Source organism: Colias croceus, chromosome 5 (genome assembly GCF_905220415.1).
Source record: "Colias croceus chromosome 5, ilColCroc2.1".
NCBI lineage: Eukaryota > Metazoa > Arthropoda > Insecta > Lepidoptera > Pieridae > Colias > Colias croceus.
Window position 1 is genome coordinate 5,279,968 of NC_059541.1, and position 23,782 is coordinate 5,303,749.

At 35.1% G+C, this 23,782-nt stretch overlaps 1 protein-coding gene across 1 annotated transcript; it reads right to left on the reverse strand.

Annotated features, from left to right (window-relative positions):
- Positions 1-8,518: 8,518 nt before the first annotated feature.
- Positions 8,519-22,612, reverse strand: LOC123691898. The gene is made up of 4 exons (XM_045636484.1): positions 22,522-22,612; positions 13,309-13,432; positions 12,912-13,084; positions 8,519-8,819 (listed from the first exon to the last, which is right to left on the reverse strand). Exons 2-4 carry the CDS (start codon positions 13,411-13,413, stop codon positions 8,519-8,521), a joined length of 579 nt encoding a protein of 192 aa, XP_045492440.1. The 5' UTR covers positions 13,414-13,432; positions 22,522-22,612.
- Between the last annotated feature and the right edge of the window lie 1,170 nt (positions 22,613-23,782).

Sequence of the window (23,782 nt, forward strand, 5' to 3'; positions counted from 1 at the left end):
TATAAAACCACGTGCATGGATTTCCAAGAATCACTTAATCCATATACCTACACAAAATGAATTCGTTAACATAATTTTGTTATAAGAATCCACATAACACGAGATAATTGCATCATTTGCGTGTATGCTTTTGCACGTAACGGAGCGAGAGTGCATTCTCAGCTATCTAATGACAATGAACATCCCCGCTTTCCAAGTTCATTGACAATGAAAGTATTGTTTGCGTGAAAACAAGTGCACATCGCAGCATCTTTTAGCAGTAACGATATTAATATGGGCGAATGAAATTTTGGTCGCGCCGATTGAGTTATGATGATGATATCACGATGTAAGGCGTAATAGTCTATTATTTATTAAAATAATTTCAAAGTATATTACGTAATAGCTATTCTGCTAGGTGAATATTCTAACTAAATAATTATTATATGCCTTTATTTGTTCAGGTATTGGTCGCTACGCGAAATTGCTTGTTTGTTATACGATTCGGTTTTCATTTGCGTTCAAATTTACTTTTGGAATTTTGTATATTTAAATGATTTATTAAGCTATAATAACGTAGTTATAAGCAAAACGATAAATTGACAAGTCATTTTGCTCATTTAACACTACAGGTTAAAATGGTTGGATAATACCGAGTTAGCAAAACCCTAAAAATGACAAAATAAAATACATATCACGATATCGTGCGTTGATCAAAAATTTTTCCAACTATAAATTTGTATATAGAACTGACGTATCACCAACTCCATAGAATAGGTAGCTGCAGTTACGCGCCAAAAACAGGATCTAATTGTATCTTTAAAAAAAAAATCTTGTTACTGGATAGAGGCGGGGCGCGGCCGTTGCGCGACGTAGCTCGCGTAACCGCTCGCTTCACTGCCAAGGCCACCTTGCTTTCTCCACGTAACTCGCAGCTCTCAACTTGTGTAACTATTATCGCATTTATGTAACACTTTAATGAATATCGATTCCGACAACTACTGTCCTGCTTTGTAAAACCATATCGTTACAGTTATTATCACCTACAAGTATTACGACAAGTTTTTGGAACCATTGTTTCGCAGATTATGGAAGATTATAACTGTTATTGTGTATTTCAGGAATAGATTATATTCTTTAAGGTTACTACGAAGGTCTCATACCCTTTATATCCAGTTTACCTTAGTTAACGGTAATTTATTAGACGATTATAAGCGTGCGCTTAATAGAGATGGACCTTGGAGAGTTTCCTATTTAAATTAGGTAATTAATAAAAACTTTAAAAGGGTTTCCGTCAACCGTAGTTGAGGTAATATAAGATATGAATGAAGCTGTTGTTCTTGACCTAAACTTTAATTTAAAATGACGATTGCTTCCGTATTTTATGGTGATAAATTCAATTTATCAATAGTAATTTTGTATGCGTAAAAATTGTTTGGAAATCAAAGTTGTTATTGAAATTAGAATAAAAATAATATCCGATGATTTAAAAATGGAATGGCATTAATTTTAAAAGTAATATTGATTACCTACTAAATTTTTTTTTTTCAAAATAGAATCTGAACATCAATTTTTTACCCTCTACTTTACCTATGTATGTACATGCATTGCACATATCTTAAATATTTAATTAAAAATGTAGTCTAACTCACTATATTTTTTTAATTGTTGGGAAATTTGAGTTGTGTGATGTGTCGTTTTATGCAAGTTTTATGCATAAACTTTTATATTTAAAGCTTATGTTATGTAGGCGTCAAGTACATGTCAATAGGAAGTATTAATCATTGTTGTCAGATTCTGACTAACACTCTCACTGCCGCGTGGTATTTTGTCTTCCGCAGTGACACTATTAAATTTTATTAACCATAACATTTAAATTTTAAACCGTTGTAAAAATTGCTTAAATGCTATTAGTGTATAACTATAGGTACGTAACGGTTACATTAAATATAAATATATCCACATTCTTCAAAATATAAAAAGCTTCTTCCATTCAGCCCTGTATTATTTTCGTATTAAAAATGTCGCCAACATTTCAGCGGTGAATGAAAGAGTGTACACGCGTTGCATCTTGTAGAAGTAAGCTTACAGTTTACACTGCACTGACCGTGTTTACATTAAGCTTTCATTCACAAAACCAATATTATAACGCATCAATGAGTTTAAAAAGCATGAAGAGTATGCGGATATAAAAAATTGTGCATTATGCGTGCAAAACGAACACCCACGTTGCAAATTCCAGTCCATTATAAGTTCAATCCCACGGGCTCGAGTATCCAACGGGAGCCAATACTGGGCGTTGTCTGGACGCGAAGATTAACTTTTTGTGTAAAAGACATTCTTCTTAATATATCACTCGACAAGAATGAACAGCGTCTATGCCGCATCTATGCATTATTCCTAGAAGTCGAAATTACCTTTCATTATTTAATACATACCTAATAGTATTCTACGAATATACCTACGGGCTACGGCCTACAGGCTACATCATACATACACGGATCTTGGTTTTGTATATAATAACTATAAAGAACAGTCTTTATGTGCTTATTTATAACATCGATACAGATGTTAAGTACCTACTTACCTACGTGTAGATATTATTGCGTTAATACCACAGAATTGCCGATTAAGCGTGTGCACATTGCAGGTAATTTGATTAGGACGCAACCGCACATTTAAAGACGCTCAAATATAAAATAAACCATGCTCATCATAACTAAGACAAAATAATGCTTTGTTATTGTTAACGGACCACCAGGCGAGAGTGAGGCGCCCTATCTCCCTGCGAAGATAAAATGTTCATGTCTGCTCAGCACCTACATTCGTATTTTGTTAAATATTATTTTTAAACCTCCAAACATTTAAGGAACACATGTGCTGCCACCTGACCTTACCGAACTTTCCCACGCTGAGATTCTCGAAGCCCTTGGAACAAAAACATTTACGTATACGTAGCTCTACAATAATATGACTTACCGAAAACTCCGTTCCAACCTGATTCGCTTTGAAACTTAACCACGTCTGTTTACGGCAGCAAATGTCTCGTTTGCAGCGACGCCTAACCTTTTTTCTGTTTACTCAAATGATCTGGTGATTGTTTTTTAATTTATTCCATAGTTCGGTGGCGACATGTGTTTCCAATCAGAGCTCGACAAGCCTTTTAGCGTTTTTATACCAATATTTTACAGCTATATTAGTGCATTAGGGATAAAAAGCATTTCAGAAAAAAGTATTTAAATGCATACACATTTCTAAGATACCAATATACATTCCGCAAACATCAGTAGATATAGGTAAGTGTGAATTTACTGGGTTAACTCAACAGGTATTTGATATTGTCATTATCATAGAAACATTAAGCATTAAAAATTCCATAAAAGTATTGATCAATGAAATGTCAAAAATCTATGCATTGAATGAAGTATCTTTGTTTACTTTTAAAGGCTAAAATAATGGGTTGTTAGTGAATGTACATCGATTGTAGAGTCAATGAGGCGTCATAACCTCGGACGTCCCGCGGTGCGATTGTTCCTACATCTGTCGTGTCGTGAAGCAGCTATTTATTATCGCCCTGTGTTTAGTTCCTTGTTGCTTATTATGGCACTGCGGGCGATATTTATCTTAGCAATGGAGCATTATTGATTTACCGCGGATTATAGTATTTTCTACATTAGGCAATGTTTAAGACATGGTTAAGCTATTCTTATAGTAAAACGAAGCAATAAAAATGTAGAGATTATGCATTTATAAAAAAAAATTAGGTATGCATAGGTACCTATTAATCATATTGAATTATTAACTATTTCAAAACATAATATCTGCATTAGCAGCTAGATAGGTATAACTGCGGTAATCCTTATACATGTGAAAAATGTATAAGTATTACCGCATATTTAACAATTTATAGACAAAATTTTAATTAATATGATCAGTGGTTTTTAGGTAGGTACTTTACGTGAAAGAGCAACATTCATCTTTAGCAAAATACAAACAATCTGTCAATTCTATAATTTTTTTAAATTCGACTTGGAGTTTTTATCAAAATGTGATAGACATAGCACATTATAATTATTATTAAGTAACAATAATTAGCTTATAACCGGCCGGCGTCTAATTACAGGAAGACTTAAATAGTCAATAATAATCATTAGATACGGAAGACTGAGGAAACAGCAGTGGTCGGACGACAGGGAACTGACGTCATGTACCGAATTAAACCGATTCCGAGAACAGAAACATTCTGCTAGTGCAGTCGTCCTGCCCACCCGCCACACGTGTGGACACTTAGCTTATTCCTTATCGGATCTACTTATTTCATATTTGTAAACTGTAGATTAATATAGCTGAAAATACTTTTTTATACGTTTAAAATAATTAAATAATACATTTAATAAAGAAAATATTTTAAATACTTAAATTAAAGTATCTTTACATTCGATTTATACGGTATATTATGATCCATTTATTTAAAATATTCTTAACATTTATTTATTAACACTCCACACTTCATGTCCCAATTAATCGCCAATTAAACAAGTGGCACTCACATTTTGTTTATCTCATTGTAATTGCTACTCATTTACTACTTCAGTTTATTGAACTCTATTAGCTACTAATTTGTTCAATCAGCATCTGTAAGGAATCTTCGAATAGTCAATACATTCCGTTTCAGCCGTAATGGCCGTAATAATATTTATAAAACACGCGCCCTCCCGCGGCTTCCCATAAAATTTATATGGATTATAATTATAAGTAAGTAGATACTGTTATTATATTAGATGAGTAACAAGATTATTAAAGAACTTTTATGCTGACTTTATGATATCAATAACGTATTATATAACCACACTTTAGTTCTTAACCCCCGCCTGGTGAAAGTCAATTAAAAATCTATGCAGTTGATAATAAAAGTAGAAATAGTAAATTCGCATTAAATTTTATTTATAATAGTTATAAATAGTTTCAAAAATGTATGAGATTGAGCGAGAACTGCTTAATATCAACATTAATCTCGAAGCGTAAACAATTGAATACCTACTCCGCGGGAAACTACAGTTCCTGGAAAGGAACTTCATGAAACGACTTCGGCTGTTCGCATTTTAGTCGAAAAGTTATAACTGCTTTTTGCAATAAAATATATTATTTATATTCCATAAAAAGAAATTGTTTTCCGGGCAGCTTTTGTCAGTCTTATTCTGTGGTCTTATAAACACATTACCGGATCCTATTGGCTCTCTAGTACGTTAATCAGTGTCGGTAGGAGGCTAATACAAATAATACAAATAGATTAAATACAGATAGAATATATTTAAACGGGTATTCCCGCCTAGCAATAAGCCAGTGAAAAGGTTGTAATTACGAACAGTCCGGATGCGAGAGAAGACCGGATCCTGCCGAACTCATCCGCCCCCGGTTATCCGGGTCGACACTTCCGCACCCTATTTTCATTGCAATATCAATCCTGATTTCGCTTTAGCTTCTATTTAATAATGTTTTGTTTCTATATTTTTGTCTCTGGACTAGACTAGAATGTTAATTGTTTATTTGATTGAACGAATATGGTAGGTATTCAAAACTTTTTTCACTATAACAACGAATCATTTAAATGTTCGTATCTGCAATAGTCTTTGAATTCGAAGATTAAAACGTGAATTAGTTACGCGTAACATGAGATTGCTCTGAGAGGCAAAGAGAATTTCGAATTGACTTAAGACGTACCCGGTGTACGTTACAACTGGGCCTCTGTTTGCACTCGATTTAGCGTAAAAACGTTTCGAACATGCCTCCGATTCGTTCAACGTTTTTCGTATTAAAGAATCCTTTATTATCTGCAAGCAACTTGATACCAGCTCGGCAGCTGGCGCCGTAGCTTCCGAGGAATGGTTGCGGATTCGATTGCAACCTCGCAATTCGATCTTTTGTTGTCAGAAGCGATATTTGGGTATTTATCTGCTGATCTGACGTGTCTCGTGCGCTAGTCATCTTCGTAACTCTAGACGGGGTGCCCATTGTGGTAGCTTACAATAGCAGCATGTGCCATCTGACTAGATAAACTTGTCTAAAGTGTCATCGCCACTATCTGCTAGAGATCGGTAAGTTCATATTAAATAAATTAATATTACTCACCTTATCGAATGGAAAATATAGATTGGATGTGAAAGAATATAAAACCCGTGTTACAAACCAACCAAATGTAATTTTTCGTTGTCAATTTATATAAAGTAAAAAAATAATTCATTAAAAAGCATGATCAAAACAACTTTATTGCGTCTTGTGTCTCTATTTCTTTTGTGTGTGCAATAAATAATAAAATAAATAAATAAATATATTGCTTAGTTACAAAGATGAGATTCTCTATCGCAACATTCGTTTTAGGTATATAGGTACTAATATAATTTGGCAACATAAAATTCACACATTCAATTTTATTACGAATGTCGTATATCTGATTCAACTCCTAATTTGTCGAAATACAAGGAAGTTATACGAATATTACATTAGACTATCATAGCAAGTAGTCGTCTGTGGGTGTTTTGATGGTAGATTAGCGCCTCATAGCGGGCTTACGCGTACTAGACACGCGCCCTACATGCATAATGCGCGGTGTTACGGAGTATTACGTGCTTCGGCCGTTATGCAAGGCGCACGGAACCGACGCGCAACCCGCCGTGAGAAGCAGTGCAACACACAATACAACATATCTTACACACCCGCTCGGCGCTTGCACGCTTGTTGTAACGGCAATAAACAATACTATATTGATCACTAACTAACTAGTTCCTTCCAATTATATTAGAATTGCACTGAGATTTGTTACGTCGCTCTCGCAACAATCATTTCGTAATCCTGACGCTTACTCCCGCCTAGACGGTAAAAAATACAAATCAAAAGGAGGCGTCACATTTGTTGAACAAACATGTGCGACTCAGTTCTTTAAAAAATGCGGCGACCTGAAAAAATGTAGAAAAAAGACACTCGTATGCTGAAGCTCGCCCGTCTGACAGGAAATATGATATTTTATTTTAGCTGTGGGATCAAACTGAGTCGATAATTTGTGTGGAACGGTAGAACATCAGAGGCGACGTGGTAAATCTAAACGTCCAAAGACATTTTTTTTCATTAACGGTCTCGGAGAGTTTTCAATTTATCTGGACATCAGATAGTGGATAGATCAAAGAGAGTTCATCGTTATTGTTGATTTTCATAATGTAGTTTTATAAATGGTTTATGCCAATTAAGTTTAAGCGGTCAGTGCTCTATCTGATCGTGTTCGTTGGCAAGTGGTGGGGCGGGTTAATAATAACAGGAATCAATACCAATCAGCATCAATCTGCACCCGGAAGCCTTATAGCTGGACAGAGTGATTGTCCCTTCTCGGTTCTTCGCGGTCATGATTATATTAGTTTATGTTGTTCTTAACAAGACTGCCTTACTTGTTTTATATTTGTAAGTGGAATAATTGGAAGTAACCCATTTGAACGAGTGGGTTATTTGGAATGATTTAATGTAGGTAAACTTTACATGTTAATAAATATACGACAAAAATAAATAGGTACTTACTAGTAATCAGAATATTTTGTTCTTTGTACTTGATATTGTGTCCAGCTATAAAGGTTTATAAGAACAGCAAATAACAAATCAGAGGTCATAATATAATGTAGTCCGTGAAAATTAGCGTATGTACCTAAGTATAGACTGCAGCTTGAGGCAAGTAAGCTGTGTATCAACATTCTCAAAATGTTACTACGATGCAGTGACGGTGTCGTTGAGCCTATAAAATGTCCAAAGTGTAAACATGCGTAAATATCGCGCCGCACGCACTCGTAAAATCTATTTCTCGCACCACACCAGAACCTACTACAAGAAAGAGATTTTTTTTTGTATAAACATAATCGAACTATTTTTGTATGTGATGAAGTTATCAAATAGTGGTTCAATTTCACTTATACGTAGCCATTGTTTTATACTAAATAGAATGCTAGATAAAAATAATGACACCATTTTAATTCATTCGAACTTTGTTTTTGTTTGAAGTTTCATAATAACTGTGCAGTGGAAGACATCCGTTTCGCCTCATCAGTCACAGCCACTTACAGGAGCTTTCTACACGTGAACAAAGGCGGACGGGTCTCTGAGTCACCGACCAGATTATTAAGTCTAATATAACACATGAACACACAAAGCCGAGGGTCTCGACTCGTGATTTGTCTTGATTGCTATTCCGAGCGTCGACTCTCCTGGGTAGGTATTTGAGAAATATTTCCAAACATGACGTAAGTCCTAAGGAAACTTGAATACAAAACGAGGAGACGCTCGATAATATACCGGATAAAAAATGACATCGCGGTCGACTGCAAAGAAAAAAGTTGTCGAACAACGTCGTAGAAATATCAAGCTATTTTAGGTAGGTAATTAAAATATAAAAGTATTAAGATAACATAATCAAATATTTGAAATTAAACAATAATGAGTAGATATAATTTATTAAAAGTAAAAGTCTGAAGATGAACAACTAATATCTTTCTAAAATTGAACCTTATTCATCTGCCATAAGACAGGGAGGTACGTACGTCATAAATTTGACCAGTATGGGTACTAAAAAGTACCCGACAACATTATCCCTCAAATGAGCCGAAGTTATTTGCAAGCCAATATGAGCTAATGGTATCGGAGAACGATCTCTAGGTGTGGCTTTTATGTATAGTATGCCCTCTTGACCTGGAACTAAGCGGAATCTCGTTCGAGGATAAGTTTTCCAGCTCGCTCCTAGTCGTGCTGAGTCATCCCATAAACCACAACATCGGGTATAAATGGTGCGGTTGCCTGGATTCCAAATTCTGAAATGAATATGTATTTTGTTTTTACTTCAATCTTAATTTCCCTTGTAGTATCATATTTATACAATATATACCTAATGTATTTTTCATTTCTCTTCCGTGGCTAATATCTAAATTGTTATATGTTGTAACTAAATAATTAGTCTACTTGGTAAGTAGTTTGTAAACAGTAATTGTAGGTATTAATAATAGTATAGTACTCGATTATTTTTATTCTATCACGTCACTATCACAATAATTCTGACTGTAATAATATTATGACAAGTGATAGCAATGTCAAATGTCAACGCAATGTCTTTGTGAATTATTGTTGTTTGTAATTTTCTAGTTTTGGATACTTGTCTTTTGGTTTCGATTACTTTTGTAGCAAATTTAAGTGTCTCACGTTTTACGAAACTGGTGGTAATGGAGTGTTTACTGGTCACGCTTATTTTATTTTTCTTGTATATTTATGTAATTTTATTATTTTATTCATATATTTGTAGTATTTTATATTTTATATTTTATTTATTTAATTTTTTCTAAAAATGTCTTTAGACATCAGCATTTCTAGCGACACATTTGTTTCAGTTTCGTCGATCGAAGAGCAATCAGGTGAAGACAGCTTTCACAGTACATCATCTCCTTTAAATGTCCCCTCCCTTTTCGACAATGGTCTTAAGAACTTTAACGTTGTTCACATCAATGCTCAAAGTATCCCGGCTCACTTTCCCGAACTATTAGCTTCTTTTGATTGTAATTCTCTTCATGCCATTTTAATTTCGGAATCCTGGCTAAAACCTTGCTTACCTTCTTTATCTTATACTCTCCCAGGGTTCCAATTAATTCGCAATGACCGCATTGGTAGGACCGGGGGTGGAGTAGCTATCTATTTACGTTCGCATATTCCTTTTTCCATAATTAGTAGCTCTCCTCAACCACCACCTGCTGATGCGGCTGAGCACCTTTTACTTGAGGTATCCTTATCGAACACGAAAATTCTTCTTGGTGTTTTCTACTCTCCCAATTTAACCGTTAACTACTTTTCGTCTTTTGACCACCTCCTTGATATTCATACCCCTGCCTATAAACATATAATATTTATGGGCGACTTCAACACCTGCCTTCTCAAGGATGATCTACGTAGCAAAAAGTTAACGTCTATCGTTGATTCCTTTAACCTAAAAATCCTTCCTCTCAGCGCTACCCATTCCCTTCCCAACTGTACTCCTTCTCTTCTTGACCTTATCATAGTTTCCTCTCCTGAACTTGTCGCTAAGCATGGTCAGTGCTCAGCTGATTTGTTCTCCTTCCACGATTTAATCTTCCTTTCCTATAAATTAAAGCCTCCTAAAGCCAAGCCTAGAATTATTATGCGGCGCAATTTTGGTAAAATCGATGTAGATCGTCTTTGTGACGATGCCGCTGATACCGACTGGTCGGCCATTTATTCTGCTGGTTCCATTGATGAGAAGGTTGCGTTATTTAACTCTTTACTTCTGAACCTATTTGACAAACATGCTCCCTTGCGCCCAGTCAAGTTGAAGCATTTGCCCGCGCCTTGGATGACGGCTGAACTGAAATCACTTTTAAAAAAGAAAGCCCGTGCGAAAACTAAATTAAAGATGCATGATTCTGATGTTAACAGGGAAAAGTATCAGAGTATTCGAAATCGCTGCAATACATTATGTAGGGATGCACAACGACGTCACATTTCTACATCGGTCGAAAACGGCGACCCAAGCAAAACGTGGAAATTTCTCAAATCCCTCGGTATTGGAAAGGCTGCGCAAAATTCCATTCCAGACACGGTTACTATCGATGAACTAAATTCTCACTTTTCTAATCCTCTCTTGGATTTTAACACAAATTCTAAAGCTCGCACCTTAAGTTTTCTAAATTCTTTATCTTCTTCTGGCTATCCTCCGTTTATTCTAAGTCAATTTTCCGAGTGTGGTGTTAAGAAGAGCATATTGTCTATAACCTCGAAGGCTGTTGGTAGTGATTGCATTGGTCGGAGCATGATTATTCCTATTTTATCCATCGTTAATCCTGTCATCACACACATCCTAAACTTTTCTATTTCCTCGAGTACATTTCCTGTTATTTGGAAAGATGCTCATATCTTACCTCTTCCTAAAACCTTGAATCCTGTCTCTGCTTCTGACTTCCGCCCCATTGCTATTCTTCCTTTCCTGTCGAAAGTGTTAGAACGGCTGGTGCAGGAGCAGTTAAGTCGCTTCCTTAATTCCCATAATCTCCTTAACCCCTATCAATCTGGATTCCACCCAGGTCATAGCACGACCACTGCACTTATTAAAATCACTGATGACATACGCCTGGGTTTTGACAATAAGCAGTTAACAATCCTTTCATTGCTTGACTTTAGCAATGCTTTTAACACCGTCGACCATGAGGTATTGTTGGCCATGCTACGCTCTATTAACATATCTCCAACGGCTATTGACTGGTTTCAAAGTTACTTGCAGGGACGTCGGCAGCGTGTTCTGGTGGAGAACCTAACCTCTTCCTGGAGCAATGTTCATGCCGGGGTTCCGCAAGGTGGCGTGTTGTCTCCTCTCTTATTCTCAATCTTTATTAACTCTATCTCCAATAACATTACTTCTCCTTATCATATGTACGCAGACGATTTCCAACTATATTCGCACGTGGCCCTGCCTGAACTTTCTGAAGCGATTTTTCGTACTAACACTGAACTCGCAGCCATCGTCAATTGGAGCAAGGAACATGGTTTAAAGGTAAACCCCTCAAAAACTAAAGTCATTATAATTGGTAGCAAGCCGCTTATGAGCAAAGTTAATTGGGATTGTTTGCCGGATGTAGTGGTCGATGGTACTCGCATCCCCATCTGCAAATCCGTTAAAAGTCTTGGATTGCACCTCGACCAGCACTTATCCTGGACAGAACACATCAAGCAAATTCGGAAAAAAGTGTTTGCTACTGCATCCTATTTGCGCCGTTTGCGAAACTTTCTGCCGATTTCCACCAAAATTGCGTTAGCCCAATCCCTTCTACTTCCTTTCCTTGACTATGCCGATTCCTCATTTCCCGATCTTTTTGAGTATCAGCTAGACATCCTTGAGAGGGTGCAAAATTTCTGCATCAGATTTATTTTTGGCTTACGTAAATTTGATCATGTCACCGAATTTCGCAAAAAACTTAATTGGCTTCCCATCCGTCTTCGCCGGGATGCCCACATACTTAACCTTCTGTACTGTGTTCTGTTTGATCCTAAAACGCCAGGGTATCTTAAAACTCAATTTAATTACCTTAGTTCAAATAACTCACTCTCTCTTCGCTCTTCTAATCTTCTGCTTCTTTCTACACCGGTTCGCCGCACTAATTTCTATGGATCTTCATTTACTGCTCGCTCTATTCAACTTTGGAACGCTCTGCCTGAATCCATTAGGCGGGCGCAAAATGTCAAAAGTTTTAAAGCTCTTGTCAAAAATCATTTCCTGTCTTTATAATGTGTTGCTTATATTTATTTTATATTATATAATAGTTTGTCTGTTTTTTTTTTCCGTACTGTATTTTTGTAGTGTATTTAGTAGATTATGTACTATTATGTGTATGTATATTTATAGAATATGTAAGTATATATTATATTTATATAAATATATATTATATATGTATATTATTGTATATATATCATTTTTATTATTTATATTGTATGTAATGCTTAATTTATTTATAGAATTGGCGCCAAGTCGCGTTCTAGCATACATTCCTTACCAATCAGGGTTGCCTGGAAGAGATTGCTTTTGAGCAATAAGGCCGCCTTTTAGTACGTATTTGCCGTGTGTTTTCATTGTATTTAATTTTAGTTTAGCTTATTTATGTTGGTATATTATGTACAATAAAGAATAAAATAAATAAATAAATAAATAAATGAATTGGTCACAAATTTGCATTACAAACTCGTATCGGTCTTAACTAGAATTCTTCCTAATTTGAAAAATGTGCGAATTGTCAATATAATTTTTGCGATTACGTGATTGATATATTGATATACTCTATACGAGCTGGTTTCAAAAATCTTTTTCGTACATACTACAAAATAATGCACACTCATAGACCGTATATACCTACCGTAATTTACATATCATTACTTCGCCATTAAGGTCAAAACAAAAATGACTAGGTGACCAACTTATATGTAAAGGAAACTTTGGAACAGGATCCTTTTTAGTCTCTTCTTTGATAACAATCTCTGATTTATGTTGATGTGGCAACTTTTCAGCAAATACATTTCTTAGTGATACCTGAAACAATACAGTTGCAACTTGCAGGTATGAATTGATTTATTTTAAGAATTTTAATAATATACCTCGTATTCACTCTCACATTTTACCTTACTTGATACAATAGTGATATGGTATTTATTACTAAAGAATAGAAAAGTAAAAAAGTGGTAATACATCGGTTTTTAAATAGAAAGAAAATATTTTGTTGTTTCAGAGAAATTAAACCAATTCAAACAGCAAACCTTTTCTGGCTCCACTTTAAGTCGAGGATTATGACATAACACTGGTGGAAGTGGGTTAAATATTTCTGACCCTGCACCTGCAATGTTATCCGTTACTGACGCCATACACTCGTGACAAAGATCACTACAAATATAGAAAAATACAAATATTCAATTAGAATTTTCAATCAACTAGGTACTACGGAAATTACAGTGATAAATCACAAAATGATAATTTAAAAAAGGAAATTATCTTAATCTTGATTTTTCCCGCTTAAAGAGGAAGGAAATTGCGTTTAGTAGTGTAATGATATTCAATTGTAGGTAAAATACATAATAATTTCGAATCAGGGTTATTTCCTTATATTTTTTATCCTGCTATCTCGATCCTTTCTCGATCTATCAAACTGACATAGATTTTTTGATAATTGTTACAGTTTTTTCACAGAATTATAAAATATCCATAAATATCAAATGGGTATGTGGGTACCAAGAAGGTGGGTACATGTATTGTTTATCTGTGATTTTATTTACATATTTGCAGATCAAAATCTAGGTACTGAAAAAGTAAATCAATTTCAAGACGGCTTTTTGGCTAACTTTAGAATATGCGTTGGCTCTATTAAAAAAATATTTTGAAATAGAACTGCCTATTATACAGCTATTTGAAAGGTTTTTCAATGTGTTACAATTTTATTTATCGATGTAATCTGTGGATGTAATTAATTATTATCTAATACATGAATAAACCATCTACGCAAAGACCGACATCCGCGCGGACGGAGTCGCGGGCGGAAGCTAGTTACAAATAATTGTAATATGAAACTTGTGTTGATTTGAAGAATACAAGTGATAACTGCGTTAGAAACAACCGACTTCAAACTTGCACTTGCAAAATTTACAAAAACCTACAGACAAAAATGCTCATAAAATAAAAACTACTGGGCCTATCCGAATAAAATTTTTATGGGACCAATTCGACACCATCCCGCATCGAACAAAAAAAGAATCACGTAAATCGGTTCAGAAACCTCGGAGTAATCGGTGTACATACATAAAAATAAAATAAAAAATATACCGGCCGAATTGATAACCTCCTCCTTTTTTTTGAAGTCGGTTAAAAAGCTTATAAGTATATGCTACCCAAATCTCATTCAAGATGCATGACGTAATTTACCGGGTTCTCGCTCAAACAGAGAACAATGGATATGTATAGTGGAAATACCCGAATACTGATAATAATAAAATTTCATAACATACGCGATATCTAGAAATACATATTTATTCGTACGATACTGTAATAGCGACATAATTTAAAAAGAAACGGTTGGGCAGTGGCTGGTGGCAAGCGTCGGCCGGATCTCCGGGTCGTGGCTACGGAAGTGCGCAAGACTTCCGTTCCTTCGGGAACAACGGTCACGCTTCGCTGGCACCTCCACTGATTATTACAATTGTTTTAAATCAACTCGTGATGCCTTCATTAGAGTTGCATTCAAAGCTAATTTCCGTAATTCGTGATTAATTGTAAAGGGAAATGGCAATTGGAAATCTATATAAAAATGTATTCATAATTTTATACAATAATGTTGAAAAGGTAATTGATAAGATTGTCTATTGATATTGAATATTTTGTTCATTTTTCTGAAGTTTTATAATTAATTCATATCGCCTTCTATTCGTCATCTATAGGTACATATAATAAATCTGTAGAAGGGTCAATTCTGTACATTGAAAATATTGAAAAAATAAATAGCAGGGGGTGTTACTGGATCGATACCAAACCCAAATATGTGATTAAAAAAATTTTTGTCTGTCTGTCTGTCTGTATGTGAAGGCATCACGTGAAAACTAGCGGTTCGATTTCGATGAAACTTGGTATACCTTGGTATACCTTATTATCCTGGGCGTAAAATAGGATACTTTTTATCCTGGAAAAATACGTAGAAAAAAATTAATCTTAATTTTTCAGTTTTATCCATAGACGTTGTTCCGTAGAACCGCGAACACACGTTGCGTATTATTATAGGCCTAGCCGTATTTGGGAATTGGGTCCAATAGATATTTATAAGATTTTATTGTCAGAGGTACCTACTCAAAATGGAGAACCATCCACGCGAAGACCGACATCCGCGCGGACGGAGTCGCGGGCGGAAGCTAGTTGCAAAATAAAATTTTCTACTAAGTAACTATTTCTGCAACCCATTTCGTTACACCCTGTGGTTACACCCAAAGGTGAACTTACACCTATAGATAGGTAAATGACAAATTATTTGTAATTGTTAAATGTTTTATGTAAACTTTTGGTAAAATGTAGGTAAGTAGATACTCTGTTCTTTTATGTATGTTAAATTCCTTACAAAAGTAATTTATAGATACAAAGCGATAGCTCTATCTTATTGTGGAGCAAACGTGAAAATATTAAGTTCGTTTAGTATTTAATTAACATTTTTATTGGCTTATCCATTTAAATAATGATCGTATCCGAAGAAAGTTAAATAAATAAATAAATAATATTTCATTTTAATGGCATAATTTATTAATCAGCAAACAAGGAAGTGGACTCTTTAATTTAATCTAGATAAGAACTAAAAGAAGATAAAGATATTAAATTAAATCTATATACCGAAATAAAAGTAATCTATATCAATCAGGTTTATACATGCACTAATCGAAAGACGACGCGATTGAGTTCAATCCTAATGGACACAAAAACGTTATGAATTATGATTTCCTCAAGCAGGAATCACAATGTTGCTTTATTATTTGAATCAGACGGGACTGTTGCGATTGAATGTAGACTAAACAATGAGATCAGCTGTTGGTTTGTGGGCACTGTTCATAAAGTCTAACAACGACATCAATTGAACCGGATAATATTCATACTATAAACAATCTAAATTGAAACGATAACCACATATCAGCCCTGAAGCTAACGAAATTTTTCGTTGAAACAATGCCGCATGACTTATTATAAGAACATCTTCATTTCAAAGTCCTTTATTAATCAAGTTTCATTATAAAGCAACCACTTTTAAAAATAGTTTTATTAACAGACACAACATAGTAAGCTGAAGATTGCACGAAAGTTTGTGGATTAGATTAGATACAAAGAGAAAAACTTGGATGTAGATATTTATAATCGAAATAGGGCAGAGTTAGTACAATTATAAACGTACATTTGTTCCGGAATGTTGGACAGAGGGAAGTCATGGTATGCAAGCAGTGCAAGACATGCAGGCGAGGTGAAGTAACGGATGAGTGTCGTGGGAACGGCCGCCACTTCCGCTCGTTGGCTCGCACCTCGCCACTCTCAGCTATTTCCTTTATGTAGGGTACCAATGATTTATTTAACACTCAAATCTCTCATATCAAACAATACATTTTTGAGTAGTATTTTTAAAAACAGGTGCAATAGTAAATTAACTGCTCAACAAAAGAAAAACAAAAATGTAGGAAGAAAAAATTAGGTAATTATTCATAAAAAATGACGAAACAGACAAATTTGATGCTATTCTTATTGAGGTCTAATAAAATAGTTTTGGCTTTGTATGCTATCCAATTAACATAAACTGAATAAGTGCATTTTATTACGTGTTTCGTTTGTTTTCTTTCAAATTCAATATAAAAGATTAGATTAAGTTTATTAAATCGAACCACGCATCGAAGTAACGGGTATTATAAAACATGGGCTTGATAAAAAACTTTACATTGGTAATATCTTGGTTAAATATTTCTATAACTCAACACTCAATAAACTAGACTGTAAATCAGTATTCCTGCACAAACTGTACAACCGTGATTTTCTTATTCAAATATAATATTATGACAGGTATAAAATGCTTGAGATAATTTATCAGAAATCTTTGACCTTTCCATGTTTTTCGTTATCTTGGATCCGCCTCGAAAATAATAAGATCGATCTATGTCCGTAAGTTTATTTTTTCATCGGAGCAGTATTGGTATTTAAAAAGGTTATTAAAAATAAGATAAAGTGACGATCCAGCCGGTGATATCATGTATTCTGGTCCCTCTAGTTTTATTAACGGAACGTCTGTATTGCAATCTAGAACCGTTTTTAATGTCCACCACATTTTATAACATATAGTTTTAAATAGGTATTTTACGACATGTTTTTATTTCTGTTTTAGTACATCCAGAGACATCAATTAGATATCTGTTAAAATGAGGTTAAAAGTATTTGATTAATTTAATCAAAGGAAATTTGCCTCACGGCGATAAAGCAAGATATATTCGCAAATCATTGCAAAATAGTACCTATAATGATCATATCAACCATGAAATACCAATTGTATTTTCCTCTTCCTCATTCTTTCTCTTAACATACATAAATAGTACAGTTTATAAACGTTTAAGTATAGTAACTTTAGCGGAAAACGAGTGCATTGAGAGTTGAGACTAATCATTTTCTTATTTCGTCGGCGTCTATGACCTAGGCTGAATTTATTTCTCAGAGGTTGTTAGTTACGAGTACGTTGACCGTTAAGTGCGGTGGTATGTGAGTACCTCGGTCTTGGTTATCGAAGGAAGTGTCCGCAGCGGAAACGCGCAATCTCTACCAATTGGACAACTCGTTCACGCTGTATGCACATGCTAACTGTTACATTTATTATTCTTCGTATATTTCGCTTGATTATCGTACGCAAAAAAGATAAGTAAGTCTTTATAGATATAAATCGATGTTACATTTTCCCCAATTGCGGAATCGTGATAGCTGTCGCTGATCGAAATATCAGTAATCCTTGCGAAGTTTCTGAACGATCTGTTTCCCATCAAATAGATAGCAAATGATATGCTTATCGAGTGTAGAGATATGCTATATTTATAGCGCAAAAATATGTATAGGAAAATAATTATTGTACCTTTTTATAGTGAATAAGTGACGTCAGAATAATTAAACAGATTTCCCTATACTTTGAAAGGAGGAAGCGTTTATTTAAATGGTGAATGAGTAAGTAAGGTTACTTCGGATTCTATCACAAAAAGTAAGAGACGCAAGAAATTAATTGAGTTCAAATTGAAATGATTCACATTTCATTCAATGTCATGGTCTGTCTAGATCACATTTTGCGCGTATTGCGTAACAGCATTCAGTAAAATTGCTTCGATTAGTGTGTGCAACAAATACTTCTAAACATAACAACAATTTTATACAAAAAATAGAAGAAAAGCAATACCTATGTGAGAATATTCAATAAAATATTAAAACATTCCAACAGACATCTTTTATTCGATATTGACCCCTAGAGCGTTCATCGCGACCTCTTTCCATATATAAAATGTATTCTGCTTTAATGACATTGATTACTTTTATTGATTGAGGGTTGATTACTTTTATTTGTCGATTCACGATTGTTCTTTATTGAAATGAAATGTCGATTGTTCATTTCATGAAATGGCCAATTTAGTTTGGCCATACTTATCGTTGAATCGTCAACGTTTCACAATTTGGTCATCCACGTTTGGCCAGATCGACGATCTGATGATGAATGAGCATATCTACGATATGGCCACGACATATTTGATTTCTGTTTGTTTGTTGACCGATGTACTCAAATGTACCTAACTACTAAAGCAATTTTAAAATAGTAGAAAACCTTTATACCTAGATGTTATTATAACGATACATATATGTATTTATAACTGTTGGGGGAACTGACTATGTATTTCATTACCTGTTAAGTGACCTATTAAAATTATAAAGGAAAAAGGTCAATTATTTGAGTACATCACAAACTCAAGTTCTAACTTAAAACTTACATTTACATTTAAAATGTTTCAACGAGATACTTATTTATGAAAGACTCATTTTAAACCACCGATTCGGTATACAGTCCCGCCATCACAGTTCTTACCAATTCCCTCCAAACCTAACTTTCATGTTAACTTGATCAATAATATTGGAACTTAAAGAATAATCATATTATCAACAATAACTTGATGATGTTACTAGCTTTTTTAAGAACGCATGCGTTAATAACAAGCGTAATTAATAAAGCTATAGTATCTTCTTCAACTTCCATAATAGTTCTCGTTCATTCCGTGTCGCTGTGATGTGACCTTCACATAATATGTCCGTCACCGAAACATGTTTGTCCTCCAGTGAGTGCTCATCTTCGTGGACATAAAGATACTAGAATATTGTATATTATAAGAGAGATGATATGAGATACACTTTCATTTGTATAATCTTTAGTACTTAGATAGGTTTAAGCCTAGAAATAGTAGATTTGATATTAAAGGATCATCAAGCTTAATTTCACATGTAATATTTAACATGAAAAGAATTGAAATTGAATAAATCAGGACAAAATTAAATCGGCCTATCTAGTATATCTGTATAAGACTCATGCCGTTTAAGTAGCGATAATGTGAACATAAGTAAGAATAACAAAGCCGGAAAGTCCAGAGCCATCTCGTTTTCGGAATACCACTTGCAGAACCAGTTCACGACTTGTATGATGCCAAATATCAACTTGTTTCCTTCCTCGTATACCTACAGATGGATAATATACACATTAGTAACGTATTAAATTTTAGATATCGCATAGTTATGCTCATCTTTGTTGTATTTTAATGTTATCATTTATATATTTCTTTAACTAAATTCGGGTTTGGTAATTAAATACTGTTTTTTTTGTTTCCTCTTCCGCGTTTATTGTACGTACGGCATATCATACGACAAAAAACGTGCACCAATCTTTTTAAATTATAATTTAATCCTATGTTAGTTCAAGTGTATAAACAGGAACAGGAATCTTATAAATAATTTTTAAATAACAACGTCACGAACATTTTATTATTAAATATCTTATGTAATTTATATTTACGATAAACTAGATGAAACGATATTGTTTATATTTAATGACTTGTTTTTCCTTCTTCATTTCATTTGGTAAGAAGCCAGTTTATATTCGGTATTCATGAAATTAAAAATTATAACATTCTTATTTAAATATTCGCAAAGAAGATTTATAAAATATGCATGTATTTGTTTTATAAATAGTAAATAATTTTAAATAATAATTAATAACCTATCTACATCTAGTAAACAGGAGACGGAAGCAGTGTAACAAACATGCAAAACGGAATTATTGATTCTCGACCGGCAATATGGCGTCGATTTATTTATTTTCTCTATCTACCCACCTTCCTGGCGCCGCACTTCCGCCGGAAACGGGCCTCGTCTCCGGTCTAACCCTTACCGTGTTTCCGGTTTCCGATTTCCTTTGATGTCAGCGAATTTCCTACTAGTTTAGAGTTCAGTAACGCTATTTTCTTGAACATAAAAATAAGGATAAGAAGTAAAAAAAAAACAAAAGTGTAAATTACCCATTGAACATCTTGTTTATATTGGATAAACAATTTTTAATTTTTATTAGATACGCAACTTTTCCTTAATAAAACAATTTATAATTTACCTAAAAAATAACTTGCACACTAGCAAACTTTCAGAATTGACCGCCTCGTTGGTACAGTGATTGACGCGTGAGCGTAGCACCGAGGGGTCCTGGGTTCGATTCCCGGTGGAGACGAAGAAGAAAAAAAATGTCTCGGTCTGGCAGAACACAGAAGGCTGATCACCTACTTGTCCCTAAAGAAAATCGATCAGTGAAACAGATGTATAATGCATCTGGCCCTTACCCCACTAGGGGACATGGGACTTCACAAAAAAAAACAACAAACTTTCAGAAGGATGTGTGTTTTAAGCTTCAATGTAACTGCAAAACATAATATTATGTATTGTATTGAATATACCTACAATATGTAAGTACATGTTCAATAATGTGATTTTTGCAAATATATAAGCTAATATCAACAATATTTGTTTCACAAAAACATATTTTCGGATATTTCGTAAAAGCTTCCTTCCGCATAACACTATAGAATATGGTATCACTCCTGATAACATTCGTGGGGGATTTTGACTGAATTCATAATATTCTTCTCATTTGCACTGCACATCAAACCTGCCAACTGTAGTTATGTCAATCAAAAGTTAAGAAAGAATCTCCTCATAACCTACTCCATCGGTTTCTGCAACACCGTGGAACCCACTACCCAATGAGTACCTTTCGAAAGAATTTGTGTTAGAAACAATTTCATACAGCGGCGGAGGTTTCATAAGGCTGGCGGGAGCTGTCGTAAGAGTTACTCATCATAGCAATACTTCCTCTATTGCGGGGAAGTGCCGCCCAATTTCATCAACTGGCATCATCACTGATAATATTTGCACATATTCATTTGAAGTTTTCTCTATATTGTAAGATCATTGCTGATGGACCATTGAAAATGCCGTGTATGTAAATAACTATGTTCATCATTTGCTTGTATTATTTGTAAATGATAATAAAAGAAAAAAAATACTTGCAAAAATGCATGCAGAATTTATACTTTGATGTATACGAGTTACGGAGTAAGCAATATAACATCCTGGTCTAATGAGAAACAGTTCACTCGAAACAATAAAATAAACGTTGCCTTCCAAAGTGTAAAATTGCGCAAACAATTAGTTACAGAGCATCTCGCGAGTGGCGAGTGGCGACCCAGTTCATGGCGCCAGAGCATAATAAAGAGTTATGAAGCGGATTGGGTCAGTTGCGCTGCCTACGCAACTTATGTCATACTGTGTGCGTAACACACGTGTACGTACACACCATATAGTGGAGCAAAATTACACATTGTCTTGATCAACTTTTTAACATTGAAATAAGTCTTTGTTGAGACGTTACGGTGTTTTGTGTAACACTGCAACGTCTCCTCACTCTTCATTCTCGACGTTCATAAAGATGGTCGAGATCCCGTATCGTCTATCAACAAAGTACAAAATGTTGATGATCCATGTAATAATATTCAACTTACCATACCGAGTAAATCGTATTCACTTCATAAGTAAATAAAAATACGAAGGAATAAACTGGTACAATATGGTAAGCATTAAATGAATGTTGTCTTATGCGGAAGTGTCAGCAGACTGGATACAAATACTCTCAGTATTGGTATCTATTAACGTTTCCACAAATAGCAAGCGAAAGGTTAAAATGTAAAACGTATAAAATACCTATGCATTATATTATTTTACCTGTTGTTTAAACTGCAAGAATGTCATTTTTCACGTCCTGTCGGTAGACGGGCGCAGGTGCCCGCAGCCTATTTATACCGTAGACATCAGTATGCAGGCCCGCTGCCAATTACAGCGGAGACCTACTTTCTTACCTTCGAACTTTTACTTCCTGCGGGCCAGGCGAGGCGGCCGGTCGCACCACGCAACGAATTACGAAAGTAGCGCGAAATGCTCGACGGCCGACATTCGCACGCTTGCGCCACCTTCAGGAAGTGCTGAGTGCTGTTGCAGAGGGATTACGCAGCCGCGAGGCTTGCCCCCGCGCCGCTCTGCCTCTCCTCGCGCCTGTTTGACATTTCGGGATCTGTTGCCTGCCGGTGCTCCATGTATCGCAATTGTTTGTAATAAGCATTCCTCTTTATGTAATCTGTTACCTAACCATAGAACAACTAGCTGGATTTGATAAAACTAAAACTAAAAGTGGTCTCAAAACAGGTGTAAAATGTACAAAATATAAGTGCTGATTTACACAGGGTCAGTAGACAAGTCAGTCGCGACGCCGAAATTCGGTTCTCTAAACTGTTTCCATAGACTTCAAGCCTCTGTACTGACTTCAAATCTGTTTACACAGGGTTTTTTTTCGGGTCAGCACTGATTTGCCTCGAATTTGTAGTCAGTTACTGACCCTGTGTAAATCAGCACTAATACCCAAAAATTCTTTCCGTAAATTGTTGCAATAATACTATGCAAATGATATCAGAAGTACATTTTGTAAATCTTATTACTTATTGTATTCATAAAGTTCCTAGTTGTCCGTTATCGGAAGTATGCAAAGTTAACGTTACCTAAGTCTATAGATTCGCGCTTTAAACGAGAATATTATGAAATCCCTGACATAACGCGGGGGAATATTCATGTAAAAGTTGAATGCAACGTGCGATGTCAATCTTTCAAATCGAGGACGTATTCTAGAAAAGTAATCGAAAATGCAACCGAGACAACAGTTACACAAGTCACGACAGTCGTCATGTTGCGCGTAAAATTGTTAAAACAGAACAAAAAAGCTTTTAGGGCGAGAAAATTCACATCGCTGTATTCCGTTACAGCGCATTTGTTCTGTCTGTGCATAACCTCATCTTCTAACACGTAATGTGTGCAACGGTGCGCACCCGATCTCGTACAACCGGTCCCGAATGTGGGTCATCTCTTTTTGTTCCACCACGGTATTCCGTAACTAAGGGTGAGGATGCCGACGTTCGGTTCGCACAATACAATGCGTTTGCGAGTATTACGACGCATGTAAATTTCTTTATCGATTGCACGTTCCTATTGCGATCAATGTAAATTACTTAATTTATGTTAATTTCGTTATGCTGTTAGCGATATAGACTCTACATTGCACACTTTTTGTTC

Coding starts and splice junctions, on each gene's coding strand:
- LOC123691898 (XM_045636484.1), bottom strand. CDS start 13,413: ATGGCGTCAGTAACGGATAACATTGCAGGTGCAGGGTCAGAAATATTT. Junction 13,085..13,308: donor TTAAAGTGGAGCCAGAAAAG/GTTTGCTGTTTG, acceptor GTATTGTTTCAG/GTATCACTAAGAAATGTATT. Junction 8,820..12,911: donor GTAATGATATGTAAATTACG/GTAGGTATATAC, acceptor TATTCATTTCAG/AATTTGGAATCCAGGCAACC.